Source organism: Rattus rattus, chromosome 13, assembly GCF_011064425.1.
Source record: "Rattus rattus isolate New Zealand chromosome 13, Rrattus_CSIRO_v1, whole genome shotgun sequence".
Lineage (NCBI taxonomy): Eukaryota > Metazoa > Chordata > Mammalia > Rodentia > Muridae > Rattus > Rattus rattus.
This window is the reverse complement of record NC_046166.1, coordinates 23,271,606-23,292,021: the sequence shown is the minus strand read 5'-3', so window position 1 is coordinate 23,292,021 and position 20,416 is coordinate 23,271,606. Positions and strand designations below refer to the sequence as shown.

Sequence of the window (20,416 nt, the reverse complement as noted above, 5' to 3'; positions counted from 1 at the left end):
TACATGAAAACCGAGATACCATAAAACAACCTTCCAAAGCAAACAAATAAACAAAATTTTAGAATTTGTGCCCTGAAGAATTATTTCATTATTCTGTATAAACCATAAGTATCTTAACTTCAAAAGTATCTTTTTGATATTTCAAAAGTGAGACTATGCTTTGTATTTTAAGTATGTTGATATGTTATGTGTGTGATATACATGTAGTTGTATGCATGTATGGGTATGACTATATAAGCATACATGTAGAGGCGCCAGGTTGTCCTTGAATGTCTTTATTTGCTTTCTACCTTACGTACGGAGGCAGCATCTTTTTCCTGGTGCCTGAACTCACTGTTGCAGGTTCCTCTAGTAGCTAGCTTGCAGTGTGGAATCTCACATTCCAAGTACTAGAATGGCAGATGGGCCACTTCACTTGTATGGTAAGACTTTATGCAGTGAGTTTGCTCCCTAGCCCAAATACTTTTCAGTTATTTTTTTAAGCTAGTATATAAATAGTCCCAATGTATTGTGCTCAGATAGGATAAAACAAATGAACAAAGACCACCACCACCACCACCAACAACAACAACAACTACAACAACAAAACACTGTGGTGGGGGTTGTTTGAATCGCCTCTGATTGGGGTTGGGGATTTAGCTCAGTGGTAGAGCGCTTGCCTAGGAAGCGCAAGGTCCTGGGTTTGGTCCCCAGCTCCGAAAAAAAGAACAAAAAAAAAAAATCGCCTCTGATTTTAAGGTTACTTTGATAAACCAAAGAGTAGCCAACAAAATTCAGGCCTTCATGATTCTTTTTTCTTTCCTAACTCATATTTTTTCTAAGCACTTCCATTTTCTCTCATCCTTTCGGTCCCTACCCGCCACCCCCACCTTTGTAATCGCACATTCACAGCAGAATTTCCTGTTACAAAACCATACTGACTCATTCATGCTGAAAATTGTGCTGCAGTTGTTATCTGTACTGCCCAGGTTATGAGCTGTAGTTTATCCCCCTAATCACCAAGTAGGGCCTGGTCTATCAATCTTAACTCCTCTGCAAAGCTGTTTCTTCATGCATCCTTGCGTATCATGCAGGCTCTAATTGCATTCAGTAACTCAGTAAACATACTATGAAGTTGCCTCGATGTAATTAAAAAGGGTGGCACTCCCATATGTCACTGGGGGCTAGGATGTTTCTTTTGTGTTGGAGAGAATGCCTCACAAGACATGTTTAAATGAAGGGAACGCCTGATCTTAAAGAACAATAAGGAAGTAAAGGGAAAACTACTTTGCATGGTCACATGGAGTCCATAACAGCATTGCTTCTTGAGCAGATGGTCGATAGATAGGATAAAATCTCTTCCCAGAAGAAATATTGCTTCTTTCTTTGTTTTCTGTTTGTTTGCTTTTTAATTTTCTTTATCCTTTACATTTGGTACGAGAGGATACCATGTAAGCTTCTAGAAGAAGGAGGCAGCCAACAGTTCTACTCTGCCCTGATGCCTGTGAGGTAGAACACTGACTAGCATGGCGCCATAAGCTGCAGGATACAGTAGTGACATGCACACTTGGTGGTCACCAACTGCTCTCCGGTTGGACTTGCTTCAGTTTTGAAGTTCAATGAAAGAGAGGAAACATATAAAACTCTTGTTTTAAATATTAAAACCCAGTAGAACTCTGATTTTTCTTCAGAACAGCAGTCTTTCCTTACTTTCTTTTTCCCTCCCTTCTTTACTGTTTCCTCCCATTTTTTTTCTAGAAGTTGCCTTTGAGCTTCACATACTCACTACCAACCTATATCCCTGGCACTCAGTTGCGTACCTTGTTTTTACTTCCAATATTTGTGACATTCTTTAAATGAGCAGCTTTTTCAAAAATAGTCATTTGTAGGCAGTGATTGAAATAACTGAGGACATACATGGTGGAAGCAGAACTCAGAAAATAAATTATCTACCCTACCCTTAAACACCAGCCTCTCCCATATTCTGATACTCCTATCTGAAATACAGAATAGGCAAGGTACCTGGGCTGTGTGTTCCAGAGAAACAGGCCCCTCAGACAATCCAGTGGGGGCAGGGTGGGGGGACGTAAAAGTGAATGATATGAACTGAATTGGAGGAAATCGTGCTAAGATTCTACTCTTTGTCACTTAACTTCTACTGTCCTTTACTTAGCTAAAAAACGAAAGCGCATTGCCAACACAGAAGGAAAACAAAGTTACCCCTCCAGGTGCTATGTATAGATTTGCAAGAAAAAAACATTTCAACTTCAGTCCTACCTAGATTATAGACTGCAAATGTCTAGCTATTTTCCTGTTCACCAGAGTTCCCTTATGCTACCAAGTGGTCAAATCTCCCTATAAAGACTTGAGGAAAATTTTATAGTATCATGTGTGATGGCAACTTGACTGAGTCTAGACACAACTAAAATGCAAGGTAAGGGGATCTCTATGACAGACATTCTTTTTTTATTATTCACTTTAAATCCTAATATCAAATCTCCCTCACTTCCCAATACCTTTACCAATTCCTCCCTTCACTTCTTCTTTGAGAAAGGGATCCCCCTGTATATAACCCCCACATACACATACACACACACATACACACATGAAGTTGCTGCAAGGTGAGGCCTATTCTCTCCAACTGAGACCAGACAAGTTAGTGCATTTAGAGGAATGTGATCCACAGGCAGGCAGGCAGGCAGGCAGGCAGGCAGGAAGGCAGGCAGGCAGGCAGACAGGCAACAGATTCAGGGAGAGTCCCTGACCTGCTATTGGGGATGAAGCCCCTAATCTGCTACATATGTCCCAAGCTGGCTTTTGGTTATTGATTCAGTCTTTGAGAGCCATCAAGTGTACAGATTAGTTGGTCTTCCTGTGGAGTCCCGTCCTCTTCCTGTTCCCCAATCCTTCTTCCAAATATTCCATAAGATCCCGAGGTTTATCTAATGTTTGGCTGTAGTCTCTGCCTCTCTTTCCATTGTATGCTGGGTGGAGTCTAATAGAGAGCAGTGATGCTAGGTTCCTGTCTGCAAGCGTAACAGAATATCATTAATAGTGTCAGAGAATGAGTCTTGCCAATGGGATGGGTCTCAATTTGGGGCAGTCATTGGTTGGCCATTCCCTCTATCTCTGTTCTATCTTTGTCCATGCATATATTGTAGGCAGGACACAAAGGTTTTGTGGGTGGGTTGCTGTCCTTATCGCTCCACTGGGAGTCTTGACTGTCTATAGGAAGTGCCCACTTTAGGATCAATATCTCCCATTGCTAGGAGTCTCAGCTAGAGTTGCCCTGATAGGCTCCCTGGGGCCCTTCCCAACTCAGGTCTCCGTTATATTACAGAGATTGCCTCCTTTCCACTCCTGGATTTCCCTTCTTTCTACCCTGCTCTCCCTACATCTGATCTCACCCTCTCCCACCTTGCTATCCTCCCCATCCCCTCTCCTATTCAGTTCCTTCCTTTCATTGACCTCTAATATTTATTTGGTTTCCCCTTCTGAGAAGGATTCAACCATTCTCCCTTAGGCTATTTGGCTTCTTTAAGTCTGTTAATTATGGCATGGTTATCCTGTACTTTATGGTTGGTATCCATGTATAAGTGAGTACATACCATGTATGTCCTTTTGGATCTGAGTTACTTCACCCAGGATGGTATTTTCTAGTTCCATTCATTTGTTTATGAAATTCATGATGTCCTTGTTTTTAATAACTGAATAGCAGTCCATTGTGTAAATAAACAACATTTTCCTCATTCACTTTTCAGTTGAGGGCCATCTTGGTTGTTTCCAGATTCTGGTTATTATGAATAAAGCTGCTATGAACATAGTGGAGTAAGTGTCTTTGTGGGATCTTTTGAGTATATGTCCAGGCATGGTATAGCTGGTGGGTCTTCATGTAGAACTATTCCCAATTTTCAAGGAACTGCCAGATTGGTTTCCAGACTGCACAAGTTTGTACTCCCACCAGCAATGAAGACTTGTTAATTGCTTTTTCCACATCCTTGTTAGCATGTGCTGTTTCTTGAGTTTTCTTCTTTTTATGATCTTAGCCATTTTGGTGTATCTAAGTTGGAATCTCAGAGTCACTTTGCTTTGCATTTCCCTAATGACTAAGGGCCCTGAACATTTCTTTAGGTGCTTCTTGGCATTCAAGATTCCTCCACTGAAAATTCTCTGTTTAGCTCTGTACTCCATATTTCAATGGGGTTATTTGGTTTGTTTGGTGGTCAATTTTTTGAATTATTTCTATATTTTGGATAATAGCCCTCTGTCTGAAATAGGGGTGATGAAGACCTTTTCCCCAAAAAAGATCTGCGATTTTGTCCAAATGATAGCATCCTTTAGCTTATAGAAGCTTTTCAGTTTTAAGAGGTCCCATTTATTAATTATTGACCTTAGTGCCTGAGTCATTTGTGTTCTGTTAAGAAAGTTGCCTTATATACTGTTGACTTCAAGGTTATTCTATTCTATTAGATTTATTGTATCTGGTTTTATGTTGAGGTCTTTGATCCATGTGGACTTGAGTTTGTGCAGTGTGATAGATATTGACCTATTTACATTCTTCTACATGCAGACATCCAGTTATACCTGCAGCATTTGCTGAAGATTCTTTGCCTTTTCCATTGTGTGGTTTTGGCTTCTTTGTAAAAAACTAAGTATCCAGAGGTGTGTGGGTTTATTTCATTGAATAACCTGTCTATATCTATACAAATACCATGCACTCTTTTAAATTATTTATTTATTTTATGTATATGTAGACACTGTCTCTCTTTCTTCAGACATACTACAAGAGGGCATCAGATCCCATTACAAATGGTTGTGAAGCCACCATGTGGTTGCTGAGAATTGAACTCAGGACCTCTGCAAGAACAGTCAGTGCTCTTAACTAAGAAGTCATCTTCTTAGCTCCACTGACAGACATTCTTAATCAGATTACTTGAAGTGGGTACACCCAACCTAATGGTGCTGGATCAGCAACTTCTGAACTAGCAGCTCAGAAATAAAGAACACAGAATAAGGAAACGTGGGTTTTTGTTACTTGGCTTCCTCCTCCTTCTCTTCCTTCTCCTCTCCCTCCATGTCCTTTTTTATAACACCACCATACTGTTTTGTTTAATTTTCTTTAATTACAGTATAATTATATAACTACTATATCCCTTTTCTTACGCCAACCTCTTCCATGATGTCCCTTCATTTGGTGATTTCTATTCCTTTGATTAATACACACACACACACACACACACACACACACACACACACACACTCTGTTGAGTCCGGTTAGTGTCACTTGTGTGTATGTTATTTCAGGGCTGAAGACTTTGTAGCATATGTCCAATCTCTCCCAGGAGCTCATCATGAGGGGAGACTAATTAACTACTCAGATTGTTCAGGTCTTATTTAGGTAGCCTTACAGTTCATGGGTGTAGCTTCTCTTTCATTTCCAGAACCTAAATCATACAGAGACTTCCTAGTCCTCTGGCTCTACTGATCTTTCTGCCTATCTTCTTTGATGTTTCCTGAGACTTAAGTGTAGGAACTGTGTTGGCTTCATTCTTGTTGGCAAATGTATTTAGTCTGTGGCTGCTACCTTCCTTCACCGATGTTGGAAGATGCTTTTCTGGGGATTCAACATAGACTGAAGACCAGCATCTTTCCAGAAATCCTTCGGTTCTTCAGAACCAAATTGGGTCTCTTGAAACTTCCAATCAAGTGGACTTAGCCATTGTCACATCCTTGGACATTTCACACAGTGCTTGGCTTCCTCAACACTTCTGGGACACTCTAAGACTCAAGGAACACTTGGATTTTGAATTCCTATAGAACCAACATAACATGGGCACACAAGTTCTGGTACCATCTTGAGATGCATCCTACCTGCATTTGTCATAGCCACAGAAGTCTCTCATGAATCTGGCAAAATGGCTGGATTGTCAAGAGATTGTTTTAAATTAGAAAAAGAATAAAAAGCAAGGACTGCTATTACTAACATTCTATCAGCCTTTCTCCTATTGTATTTTTATAGATATGGGCAGACCTAGCCCAAAGTGGTTGGTACCATCACTGGTCAGGTGACTCCGGGTTATATAAGAAGGTAGTCTGAATATTTCAGGGAAAGCAAAGCAATAAGCAGCTTTCCTTCATGGTTTCTCTGCCAGTTCTTCCCCTAGCTTTCTGCAGGAGTTCCTTCCTTGGTTTCCCTTGATGCTAGACTGACCTGTAAGCTGAAAACACTTTCCTATTCCCAGTTGCTTCTGGTCAGTGTTCTTATTATAGCTATGGAGAAGCAAAGTAGAACAAATGCCTTCTCTGTGTCATTTAAAATAAGGTCTTGCCTTACCTCGGCCTCCTCCTCCTTCTTCTTCTTAGAATCTTGTGACTTTTCGTTGTTGATGCCGTCTCTGAGATTTGTACTTAGTATTTTACTTATTTTAAACATTAGTTGTTAGTGTAAGCTTCTATTTGTTTAAAAAAAATGATAAACTTATGCTGGCCAAATTTCCCTAATGGCACAGCAAATTCCTTGGCCATGGAAACTGTCCACATTTCCTCTTCTGCATTCACTCCTAGTAAGGTGACAAAACAGCAGGCAGCCAGTGCACGTTCATTGGATTGGATGTTATGAGATGCGTTCCTGCTTCCCTGTCTTGGTCTGATATTTTGTCTCCCTGCCTGTTTAGTCACCATCAACTCAATTGTCCTTAGTTAAGCCTATCGTCCCTCCTTCCTTTTGGATTTAGTAAAGACTGGGATAGGTATCAGGGTAGAGGATCAAAAGCACTGTATGCTTCTTTTTTCTTTTAAAAGCCTATGCTGGGCAGCAAGGCAGAAGTCTGGTGCGTGGATGGTGGGTGGTGGTGGTGAGATCTTGAGTGTTAGTAACTACAGTGCAGGATTTAGGAGGCAAAGGTGATCAATGCAGTGGCGTTTCCAAAGCTAGAGGCTTAGAAGTCAGAACACAGAAGGAACACAGACATCTAGATGTTCTTAGGAAACCGTCCAGGCAACAGTGAGAGTCTCAGGACAGCTTCAGCAATAATTATAAGAAGTTTGCACAGGATTCAGTTTACACATCTACAGTGTGTGGTATTGTGAGAATACCCGTTAGCTGAATGACTCATCTCTTACAGTGTGACCACTGTCTGTCTATTGTTAGCACATAGCTGCGGAGTGTAGGCTCCCCCTTTATTCTCTGGGGTTAATGACTGTGTAATCTGCTCAGACTCCCAGAGGAGAACTGCAATCCCCAGAATTCCCTGAGCTTTCAATTGTTATGTGAAATGTTTGCCCCAGAGACTTCATAGTCTGACCAGAAAGTATTTCAGCCACTGCCTGAGGAATGGCCCAGGTGAACACACATCACAGACACAAGCTGTTGAATGTTCCAGTGTTCCAAGTCAGAAAAATATTAAAATGAAGCGTTGAAACACATCTTCTTTCTGCCCCAATAACAATCACAAAACTTTATCTCAGTCTTTGCAATTCTTAATATGAACCTCGATAAGTGTTTATTAATTTTTCTTAACTCTAAACATTTATTTGATTGAAATGATTTAGCACACAGCCTCTTGTCTAGTGTGCAAAACATTCTAAGATATAATTTTTTCCTGAAATTAAACTTGCAATCTAAATTTCAGGATAAAAGATAGCAAATTGAAGTAACTCAACCATGTAAGTCAAATTGACTTAAATTTTAAATCTTAGTTTAAAAACATCACAATAAACAGAGGATCTCTGTACATGCATAATGAGGTACTGGATTAAGACAGACACTTTGTTAACTCAAGCTAAAAATCTCCTGTAACTTTAATGGAATATTTTAGAGGAAAGCACTAAAGTCTAACTTTATCTGGAAAATGGCTAGAAGCTTCTACGGAGTAAACACTGGCAATATGATTTTCCTAAGGAAGTTTATAATTTACATTTTAGTATCTGTCACAGACTATTAGATTTATAGACTTCCATTTTCAACTTCCTCTTAATTAAACTGTCCTGGATAAAGGGATTAGCAATTGCTTTTAAAGTATGGCTGTGTCTCCTTCGTAGTCACAGGTCACAGATGTGACTCTTAAGCCACGGCAATGCTTAACCAACATCGATTTAACTTCATATGGATTATGTCTTAAGACAGCTTGTTGCAGGCCTCTGAGCTCCTTCCTCCCCTTCCTCCTGAGCGGTGGGAATAAGGCCAGAAGGTTTGGAAGAGGCTAGCCCTTGCATAGTCCCTTCGTTCAGTCTCCTGTATTTTACCATCTTTCATTGCAAACCGAGACTGGCAACGAGCGGAGTCCAAGTTGAGTGCTGCCTGCCTCAATTTTTAGAAAGGATTTTACAGCAAGAGGCTAGTCCCCATGCACACCTCATGGGATCGTGCTCAGCTTTCTTTAGTGCTAGACCAGAGGGTTCTGAAGAGCCGTCGTTAGGACCCATGGGTGTCTTACCAAAGGTCCAGTTCAGGTGCTTATAATAGCCCTGATGAATACAAACTCATAAAGGAGTCTCAGGTTAATTCTGCTTTTGAAAATCTCTTCATATGGGCCAGGTGAAGAGCAGGAGAGTGAAGCACATGAAGGTCACCAAGTTGGCAAAAGGCATTCATCCTAGGCTCACATTTGAAAACACACAGAAGCAGTTATTTCAGTGCAGATGTTTAGATTAGAAACAGCTTTTATTTTGACAGTCTGTCCATGAGTCTTTTCACACGATTGTCAACTACAGTGGCTATCTCTGCTACCTTTCATCTCTTTCTGAGTTTAATCACACTGTAAGATCATGTTGAAAATGACAGTATTGATATGAAATACAAAGATAGCTGGGGATAGGTTGCACAGACCAACAATGATGATCTCCTAGGAACTGTTTTCAAAACGTTTTTGTTTTGTTTTGCACTTTGAAGAGTAGTCATTCTGATATATTTTCCCCCAAATCATTTTATCCTCCTAAAAGGACACTGGAGTCCTTAGCAGAAGTGAAAAGATCTACTCCTGAATCATACACGTGTACTCCAGAGAGCACAGGAGTTACCCGTAAGCAGAATGAGTGCAGTCTGCGGGGTAGTTTTTGTGCTTTAGAAAGCAGCGTTCTCTCATTCCTGCTGCTGGCTCTGGAGATGCTGAACTTAGCTATTTCCCCATTCTTCTCTGCTCCTGCTTGCCCTCTGTCGCCTGATCCTCATCTGTGACCAGTCACTCCCCTCTCGGTCCCGTTTCCTTCCTCTTCTTGCTTCATCTCCTGTCCTGTCTTCCTCTCTTTATCTCTTCCTTTAGCCTTCTTCCTCTTTTCCTCGCTCCCTCTTCCTTTCTCCCTTTCCCTACCCCCACTTCTCCCCATTTTCCTTCTTTCCATCTCTCCCCACTCCTTTCTTCTCTTCCTCTCTTTCCTTTTTCCCATTTCTCCCTCTCTCCCCGTTTCCTTATCTCATCTAAAGCTCTTCGCCCCTCGCAGCTCCCTTGACCTAAGCAGATTACTGTAGCCGCATGAAGGGCACGCGCGCAGCTAGCCCAGCCTTTCAAGGAAGAGATTTGTATCCAAATCGGACACTAAGCTCCTCAGCCTTCTGCTTATTTACCTTGTCAGCAGGACGTATGTCTCTGGGTGTTCCAAAGACTCCCAGGGATCTGGGGAGAAACAAAAGCCTGTGTCAGTCGCTGCAAATGTGGGAGTCTGTGCCATTAAAAGGAGCAGTTGTTAATAAGGGCCCGTGAGACCTGGGTTTCCTTGGTTTCCATGACAGTTATTAGGTACCGTAGAAATTGAATTGTCTCCCATGATGCTCTTAGGGGAGGGGGATACATGAGTGACAAAGCAGTGCAGTTATGACTAGCAGTAAATCGTCCTTTTGAGAATGTAGTACTCCTTGGGTTATCTCTGTTACATATTTTTACAATTTTACTTTCAGTGTGTTTGGCCACTGCTGTACAGTGTCTCAAACACTGTTTTCCTCCTCTTTATTTAGATCCAAGTTTGGCAAAGCAAGGATATGAACAGTTCTGCAGGTGGGCTTCTCAGGGCGAGCGAAGCCATAAGGCATCCAATCAGGGTTTGGCCACCTGCAGCCCGGCCAATATGCCCCTCCACCAGATTTCTGTAATCCCAGCCCGGGAGACAGCCAGCAATGGGAGAAGTTCAATGGGCAGAAACAAAGAGAAGAACAAGGAAGTTGAGGTAAGAGGAGGTTTGATTTGACACAATAAGAGAGCCCACCGCAGCCAGCTCCGCGTTGCTGTCTGTACGACAGGATGCAGTGAGAGGTGAAGAGCAGCTGGTTCCCAGCTCTGTGTGTACTAGGGGACCGAGAGAGAATCATTTCGTGTGTGACTAAGGAGCTTATAAAATTCAACCTCTTTTTTTTTCTGAATGAAGCAACGAACCAAATCTATAAAGATACTCGCTGCTTGACAGATGTAAAACTTCTGCCTCTTTTGTTGAACTCTACAGAATCGCTTTTCTTATCTGTGCGGCACAACCAGGAGGTCCTGGCTTGGTTGCGGGTACTACTGTTGTCCATTTTGGGAATTGTTGATGCTAATTCTGTCCAGCTGCTCGAAGGTTTGAAAATAACTTTCTTCACAAAGCAGATCTTCCTGGGCTAAGAAAGCTCTCATATCTAATGCCTGCTAAATTAATGTTTGGGGATCCACTGTTCTCCATTCCTTATGACTTGTGTATGGGATTTTTGACGTGATGTCTGCTCATTTGCATTTTATTCAAGAAAGAATTGTTTAAAACTTAACACAGCTTATAATATTCAGTCTAATATATCCAGGATGTATTCTGAGGGGGCGAGGAGGGACTTAGAAGCCCTTCCTTTAAGGCTAAGCTGCTTGAAAAATCAGACTGTAGGAACTTATTTCAAAAAGGGTTTTTAAAACGAGACTGAGCAGAGTCTAGGGTCTTGCATGAAATTATTATAGGTACAGGCATGAGTGGAGTTAATGTGGAACGCCAAGCGAGCCAAGCATGCTTTATATAAAACGGGCAGCTGTTTGGGAGGCTGGGGCTGAAAGTTTCTGAGTTCAAAGTTATCCTGGGCTTCAGGAGAAAATGCTGTCTAATAAACAAATGAAAAGAATAAGAGGAAGCCAAGGTCTGTAATCCTCCAGGCTGTTTTAAATAATCCTGGGTTTCATGTCTTTATCTCACCTCCAGATCAGTACCAGATTTTTACTGTTATTATTTCCTCAAGGATAGTTGCTGAGGACAAAGGAGACAACAAACTCAAATAAAACAAAAGAACGAATAAAATGGGATTGCAGTGTTAGGAATAAAATAAGTCTGATCCTATCCTCAAATACAAAGTGCATTTACTGTCCCTACCCACCGTAGTTGACCTCGTTTAAATGTGTCAGTCAAAAGCAAGGATGCCATGAGAACTTACAGCGGACTTCAGGATTTCTCTGACTAATTCCTTGTAGACGATGCTTTCCTTTTGGTACTTTCCTCATCAAATGCATATCCGGGGTCCCTGACATTGAAATATCTTTGCTAATGCAATGTATCAGTCTAGTATGACTTGGAAATACTTTTGGTGATATGACTTCCTATGACTTGGAGATGTGATTTTGGATTCCAGTACTGTTTCCTAAGCTTTTGGGAATGGAGAAAAGGAAGGAGAGATAGTGATCAATTCTAAATTAGGAGAATTGGAAAACAAGATTTACAAAAGTGGCTTGTTGCTATTCAGGATCAAAGTCAGCAGATGCGTTGACTAACCGAAGGAAACTTTCTGTAATGGTGTTGGGTGGCAACTTTGCCTGGGTTTCAGAATAATCAGAGGCGAAAAGTCGGAGGTGTAGGCAGGATGATTGTTACGGGTTTAAGGACAGATGGGCTAAGCAGTGACTTCCAGGCCAACCTGGCTAGAACGTGAAAGACAGTACTGGTCCACTTCCTAGACTCCATCCAAAATCCACTGTTGATTTCTCCTTGGTATGAGTTGGAATAGCTGACTTATGTGACCTTTGAATATCAAAAATGTTTTTCTTTCTACATAACAAATGTACATGCCATTATTTTACCTCATGGTCACAATCTCCATACCCATTCCTTCACATCTGCACCTCACATCCTACCAACCCTGATTTGTGTCTCTTCCCAGGACAAAATAACCTTTCTATTGTGACTGAATTGAATACCAACCCAATAAACAGAGCAAAGAATCAAAGCAGTGGAAAGAGTTTTGCAATGTACAATTTGCAATAAACGAAACACTATTGGAAATAATTTGTTAAGTGGTTTTCTCTAACAAAGAGAGAATTTTTAATGAGGAGAATTATTTATCTTAATACAACAAAGACCCATAAAAAGGAACAGCAGGCACATCCCAAACATCTCAATTTCAGGTCATAACTATGTGTATTTAAAATTGTAGACACCAATGCCTCTGAACAGATTATTTAAATAGCTGATTTCTTCTAGTGCATTTTGACTTTCCCCAGAAGAGCTTCAGATAAACCAAGGGAAGTTAAAACACCCCAGAAAGTTAAACCACCTACCTGTTCCTGAGTGTGCTAATAGTATTTAAAAATGAGGCTCTGTGAATATTCTGAAAGAAAAATGATGAGAGGAGGAAAAGAAAATTTTAAGGAGAGATATTCCTAACTGTTGGATTGAGAGGCCCTTTTTTGGATTTCAATTGGTTCTCTATAAAATGAAGTTAGAAGTTTCTGTTTAAAAGTGTGTTTAAGTTCTCTTTTGAATGTAGAGGAATGAATTACTTCATTTGATGAGCTGAATAGTATTAAAGGGTCACAAATGCCACTTAAAATGGATAATTTATGCTACCTCCATCCTGCACATTAAAAAGTAAGATTATTGCTATACAATCATTCCTGCACATTTGAACGGTAGCTCCTGTTTATGGAGGGTGACAGGCTTCCTGTCAACAGTTCCTGATGGTTGACAAGCGAGGAATAGCCTTTAGGGTTCTTTCTCCTTACTTTCAAGTTAGTTGTGGAATCCATCTGCATATTCAATAACTGGTGTCATCTCACAACTAGGGATTTGCTTAAATGCAAGTCAATTTAATCTTCCTTGCACAAAATACTCTGAGATTCTAGGATCTTTAATCAATTAGTATTTAATTGGACATCAGAATTTTGGTTTTGTTTTGATTATTTTGTTCTGGTTACTGATGCTAGTTTTTGCTCTGTTTTGTGGCAGAATAGGTAAAATGAATGTTGAAATGGTTTGATTATTAAGTTTTACAATTCAGGAGACCTGGGTTGTAAAACTTATTTAAAAGATTAATATTCAAAAACTCTAACTTCAACTTCTACAGTGAACCTGTATTTTGATGGATGTTACATGACATAAAGGTCCATATTTTGTCTCTTTGGTTACTAACACTGGACCTACAAAAGCAAACTAATGTATTCCCAGTTTTAGTCAGGTTAGGGTCAAGTGTATATGGACGCTGTCATCCTCCAAAGGCAGCACTTCCAGGTTGCTAGGATGTTTAAAAGGGAGTGTCATAACCAAGCCCAGGAGGTTGTATCAAAAAAGAAAAGAGGACTTGAAGTTGGGAAGGCATAGAAGGGATACAGGACTTGGAGAAGAAAAGGGAGGGGGAATCTGATCAAAATACATTGTATGAATTCTCAAAGAGCAAATAAAAATGTAGTTTAAAGTAAAATTATATGTAATATGCAACAAGCAATAAAACTATACATAATAAACAAATAGTTGTAGTTTAAGAGAAGAGCAGTGTCTCGCATTTGCATTCCGGGCACCTGATTTTATTAGTACAGCCCAGATTGAATTGTCACACTCGGCATGACTACCATCACAGCTTCTCTCTTATACGTAGATAGATATGGATTACAGAACCATAGGCTCAATGTTTTTGAACCTCACTGGATATATTAGCAAGCATAAAAATTAGCAGAAAAAAGCTTGTGCGTAAGCTCCAGAGAGTTCTAGAAGGGAAGCCAATCACAAGACTCCCTTAGCAGCTTATGATTAATAAGTGGCTTGCCTAGGAGATAATTTGTTTTTGCCTTAACAAAACCAAGACCTAGGGGGACCCAGCAGGGAAGGTACCTTTCTGCAGGGATACATATATCCAGGTTTAGATTGCTTTGGTTGATATGAGAGGCTAATACTTAAGTTACCCTTTGTTACATTGTCAGTAAACAACTTGGTTTCTATTAAGCTATACTTTCTTTCTTATACTGTCATTTATTAAGTTTTATATTACTACCAATTATGTTTTAGATTTTCATACATGAGTACAAGGTATTTTCATCATAATCATTCTCTTTCTCCAGCTCCTCCTAAGTTCCCTAAAATCCCTCTAAAATTAATGCCCACTTCTATTATTAATATATCTATAAATATGTATTATGTAGATAATTAAATATATACACATAAATGTGATATTTATATTAATGTAAATAAATTAATTATGTATTTATATACATATAAATTATAATATATGTCATATTCTAATAAGTATTCACCATATGTATGTTTGTATGTAGGCCTAACCACTTGAGCATGGAGTCACTTGGGTATGGGCACTCTAATGGGAGACTTAACCCTGATTGATGTAAACTTATTCTTCATCTCTCAGAAGCCAACTGCTTGTAGCTCTTCTTCTTAAGCTCAGCTCTTTTGAACCCTTTCTACTTCTGCTGTGGTTCTGTTCAGACAACCATATTGTCAAGAATTTATGGACACAGCATCTATGTCATGTCTAGAATATACTATTTTGCAGCAGTCCTCCTGGTCCCTGATTCTTAACAGCTTTTGATGCCCTCTTAAATTTTAATTCACTAACATTACAAATCTGGCCTCTAGTATACATGTTTCTTATAAGGATAGTGAATTTCATTAGTCAAATGTTTAACTGAAACTTCCTTCTCTATATCTAGAATTTACAATGATTGTATAAGCTATAGTATTTATTGGTATATAGCAAAGCTTTAGGATATTTTCTTTATAACTCATACCTCTCTGAACTTATACATTCATATCCCTAGGACTCAGTCTGACCTGTCTTTTCATGCTTATACACCCCTTAGAAGAAGAGGTATTAGGATACTGCTAACTGGTGTCTTGTTTATATATGTCATGTGGTCAAATAAATTATACAGCTTACAAGCTGCAACTGCTATTTATTTCATTAAAATTTAGAAAATATGGTAAGTATAGTAAGTAGTGATGCATAGTAGACTTTAGTAGTAAGGACATTAGGACATAACAATATCAAAATTGGAGGCTTTATCAAATAGAACCTTAAAAATTGTTATTCCCTCAAGTTTAGCCTTTGTTAAAAATAATTTTTTCCTTCTAGTACTCCTATTACTGTTCATAAGCTTGGTTTACTTATCACTTGACTAAGACTATTATTTGAGAGGCTACCTGCTATAGAAAAATAGGCTTCATTATCATAATAGCTGATGGAAGTCTGTCACCCATCTTGCTAGAAAGCTGCTTTAGGGATGATTTATAAGGAATTGAGTGGTCAAAGACTGGTGGGTGCCTTCTCACAATTGTTGGCTTCGGGCACACGATGTACATCTGATTGGCTAGTCAAGAGCTATGTTGAGAATGAAGGGTGTTATTTTTGCTCACCTGGAATTCCTAACATGTTACACAAAGGACAGGGTGGCTAAGGCAGGAACCTTGAAGCCGTCTTCCTGATCGCCTACCCCATAATGAAAGAAAACATTCTTCCCTCGATAACAGTAGCAGTAAAGGACAGATGAGCTTTGGCAGCAGGCAGTCAGCAGGAGATCTAATCTCTCTGACAAGAACATGTTTTGCTTTTCTCTGGGTACCCAGGCAACGTTTCTACTAAAAGGCCAGTCCAGGTCAGCAGGACTACAGGGAGTAGTGAAGACTCACCTTTATTGGGCATATGATGACTTTCCTATGCTTCAGCCTTTGTTTCTCATAGTAACAGCAGAAGCTACAGAGGAAGTCTTCACCTTTCTCAGATCTAAGGTTTGGGATGAGACTACATTAATTTAAACCAATCATTATATTCCAATATTTTGCTGTGGTATCTGGTTTAGTCATAAATATATATAAGCCTACCACCCACCAAAAGAATGACAAACATTGAACGTTTAATGACTTTGATATAAGGGAAATCTTGTGTTTAAATTTTAATGTTATTCTGGAATAGACTTGCTCTTTTTTTTTTTTTATCTTCATTAACTTGAGTATTTCTTATTTACATTTCGATGGTTATTCCGCTTCCCAGTTTCCAGGACAACATCCCCCAACCCCCTCTCCCCTTCTACATGAGTGTTCCTTCCCCATCCTCCCCCATTACTGCCCTCCCCCAACAATCACATTCAGTGGGGTTCAGTCTTGGCAGGACCAAGGGCTTCCCCTTCACTGGTGCTCTTACTAGGCTATTCATTGCTACCTATGAGGTTGGAGCCCAGGGTCAGTCCATGTATAGTCTTTGGGTAGTGGCTTAGTCCATGGAAGCTCTGGTTGGTTGGCATTGTTGTTCATATGGGGACTCGAGCCCCTTCAAGCTCTTCCAGTTCTTTCTCTGATTCCTTCAACGGGGGTCCCGTTCTCAGTTCAGTGGTTTGCTGCCTATGTATTTGCTGTATTCTGGCTGTGTCTCTCAGGAGAGATCTACATCCGTTTCCTGTCAGCCTGCACTTCTTTGCTTCATCTATCTTATCTAATTGAGTGGCTGTATATGTATGGGCCACATGTGGGGCAGGCTCTGAATGGGTGTTCCTTCTGCCTCTGTTCTAAACGTTGCCTCCCTATTCCCTGCCAAGGGTACTCTTGTTCCCCTTTTAAAGAAGGAGTGAAGCATTTGCATTTTGGCCATCCCTCTTGAGTTTCATGTATTCTGTGCATCTAGGGTAATTCAAGCATTTGGGCTAATAGCCACTTATCAATGAGTGCATACCATGTGTGTTTTTCTGTGATTGGGTTACCTCACTCAGGATGATACTTTCCAGTTCCTCCATTTGCCTATGAATTTCATAAAGTCATTGTTTTTGATAGCTGAGTAATATTCCATTGTGTAGATGTACCACATTTTCTGTATCCATTCCTCTGTTGAAGGGCATCTGGGTTCTTTCCAGCTTCTGGCTATTATAAATAAGGCTGCTATGAACATAGTGGAGCATGTGTCTTTGTTATATGTTAGGCATCTTTTGGGTATCTGCCCAAGAGAGGTCTAGCTGGGTCCTCAGATATCATGTGTGTGGAATTCTACATTGGGTTTTGATGCTGTGGCAAAGTCCAGGGAAGACATAGGGATAAAGGGAATGAGAAGGAGAGCAAGAGGAAGGGGAAAAAGGGAGAGGTGAGATGGTTGTTCTACGTTATATCATTTGAGCTCGTGGTTCCCTGAAAGTAACCCTTGCTCAAAACTACAACTCTCCAGGGAATGATCAAATATTTCCTTTATTAGCATCATTTTTTGAAATTGGTGTTACTCATTTATAACACGAAGGTCTCTGAACAATAGTTTGCCAAAATACAATTGCAGTCATTTCCTGCTTTGTAACACATAGGGTAACTGACTTCCGAGTTTGGTAATACCTGGCATCTGGGTGAAATTTTCACGAACATTAATTTATGAGTGGTGTATGCTGAGAGCACATTTAATCGGAGAGTTTGGGTTAATGTTCTGTTATAACCAAATGGAATACATGTTCAGCAGGTGTGAGCATGTCACTGTAGGGAGACTGCCAAGGGGTAGAGAGGCTAATTCTCTTTCACATTTCTCTAGATGAACACTTTCCCACTACTGTCCTAGTCTAAATTGGATATTAGAGTCCCAAGTGCTTAGGATGAATTCTACTGTGTATGCTAATAGTGTTAAAATATTTTTATATGATAAAAACCAACCAATTTCCATATTATTATTTGCTTTCAGCAGTGAAATTAGCATAATACACACTATTTTTCTTGTTTAAAACAGATGTTGTTGGCAATTGCATTAATAATGAAGACTGGATAGCATTTTATTGACTATCAAATGAGAGTTATTATTGACATATCCTGGTCAGTAGCTATGAAAGTGTGGTCTCAATTGGCAGTTAGGTTGCTCAGAAACTTCTCTAGTATGAGTCCCAAAAAGTCTGAGGATAGAGCCACAGCCAACTTAATGAAACACCACGTGGTGACTGTGTGAAAGATTGTTGAACAAAAGCCTTAAGCAGAAGAGTGTTGGCACCTGGGAAGAGCAGGTGCAACTGCTGCTATGGCTGTTTTATTAATAAGAATCTTAAGAACCTGCTGATTAGATAACAGTCACCTCAGTTCTTTGCGACACAAAGAAAGCACAGACAATGCCAATCTAGATTTAGAATCCTTCCACTGAGACGCCAGTGATGGGGAGGGACTGTAGTCTGAGCATTGCCTTCCCACAGCTTATGCATTGAAATAGCACACTGAGTCACGTGCCAGCTTTCATAACCTTCAGGGGAGCATGAGAAAGGACATCTATCCTGATCGCCATTCTTCTTCCTGTCTCTGCCTTCTGGTAAATAACTGAAAGAGGCGTGACAGGAGGATGGGGCTGCTGATAAGACTTTGCTCTGAAAGAAGTTAAAGGAGACTGAAGAAAAGGACCAAGTACTCCTGGATGCTGGATGACAAGCCTCTCATTTTTCTCCTTGATTGTCCCATTCATCAAATCCTGCAAATCGGTAACAAAAGCAAGAATGACAACAGCAATAGGGTCTCTTCGCTCAGCCAGTACCAATGAATGTACTCTTTCTGGAAAAAAAAAAAAAGCAACAGTCTTCTGGATGTCAGCTTTTGATGTCAACATGAACAAAGAGGGGATTATTTTTAGGGGGTAAAACTGGCACTGGGCAGCAATGCTGCAGGGCTCTGAAAGCGAGGCATTTGTGAGACTCAGAAAGCAAACAGTTACAAACTGAGGCACTAGCTATGTGCTTACACATATTTAGAGTCTCTACAGATATAAATTATTCTTGCCTGAAAATCTGAACAGGTCTGTGCCAGAACAAACTCTTTGTGGTGGTAGATAGATGCCTTGAATACTCAGGAGTGAAGACCATCTTACAAGCTTAGGTCTGTAACATAGTTTTGCTCTTTACCTTTACTCAAGGTTAATTATCATAAGTCTAAATAATAGCTGATAGATGTGTTGTCATGATATTGCAACACGTTAACTATTTGAATTCAGCAGTAAGTTTTGTTAGGAGCCTCAGATGGGCATATTCCTTAACAATACAAGTCAAATTAGAGTTCCTTCATGATTTGTAAGATGCCATCTCTGTTGTTGTTAGCCATGTGCTCACTGAAAGCCCTATCAGTCACTGCCATTGTTACTTACCACATGACTCAGGTATTCTGCTAAGGAGCCCAAAGAGAGTTGAAGAGCGCCTTTATGCTGATGTTACATGATTGCACGTGCTGGAAGGCAACAGAGTGAAACAATTCATAAGAGTCACCTAGAAGAAGAGTGACTAACTACCTGCAAGACTTCTGCAATGGTCTATTCTATGCCTCTGTTTCCGCAGACAAATATAAGGAAGGACTACACTGTAAAATTAAGAAAGGTATACCATCTAGATGACTCATGGAAAAAATTCATGACATGAGTTGGATCACTAGACCCATGTGGAACCCATTGTTCTTTGACTTCCACATGTGCATCATAGCATATACACATTTGGATGCACACAGACACACACACACACACACACACACACACACACGTTCGCACACACACATTCAGAAATAATAACTAATAATTTTAAATGTAAATATGAGAACTAAACTGAGTTGCTATTTCTAAAGAACTGAGAGGCTACACTCAGAGAAGACAAATGATTAATTTTGGAAAAAATAGAAGTGCATTTATTTCTTTAACTTGATTATATTTTATCCACATATTATTTTATTCATAATGAATGTTGACCTATTAATTAATATTTTCTATTTTGATAAGAAATATTTAATATCAAATTGCTCTATCTTTTGTAATTTTTAATAGGATGATGAAAGGGAATGATAATAAAGAGACTATTCTTTGATATTTGAAGTTTGCTAAGCTGACCTCTGCTTGAACAGACAATGTATGCTTGTCTTCATAAAAAGAAATCCATTCTCATGGCTTTTCTTTGCTGACTTGACGCCATCCTCAGAACCACAAAACCAAGAATTTTCTAGAAACAATAACATTGATAGACAAGGCTACTATCATTTACTTCAGCTGTATGTACCTATTCCAAAATGTTCTTTACTTATGATAACACTGTTCATCTCTTTCTTAAAAGTTTTGCTTCATAAACACCTACTACTTTGACAGTTCTTTTTAATCTGAATATCTATTTTAGGAATGTTCTTGATTGCCTTTTATGGTTTCTTTAGGTTTTATTTAAAATAAATATGGTATATAAATGTAAAATGATGACATCAAATTAGAAAAGCTTGTGGAGAGTTTATGAAAAAGTTATTTTTTTGAATTTCAAGAATGATA

The 20,416-nt window shown here is 39.7% G+C and overlaps 1 protein-coding gene across 1 annotated transcript in view; it reads left to right on the top strand.

Moving 5' to 3' along the window:
- Window positions 1–262: 262 nt before the first annotated feature.
- Window positions 263–20,416, top strand: part of Marchf1 (membrane associated ring-CH-type finger 1) — a 503,920-nt gene continuing 483,766 nt past the window's right edge. Inside the window, exons 1-2 of the mRNA XM_032919298.1 lie at window positions 263–422; window positions 9,929–10,137. Coding sequence (XP_032775189.1) covers window positions 395–422; window positions 9,929–10,137 — 237 coding nt within the window. The 5' untranslated portion in view covers window positions 263–394. The remainder of the gene's footprint in view (window positions 423–9,928; window positions 10,138–20,416) is intronic.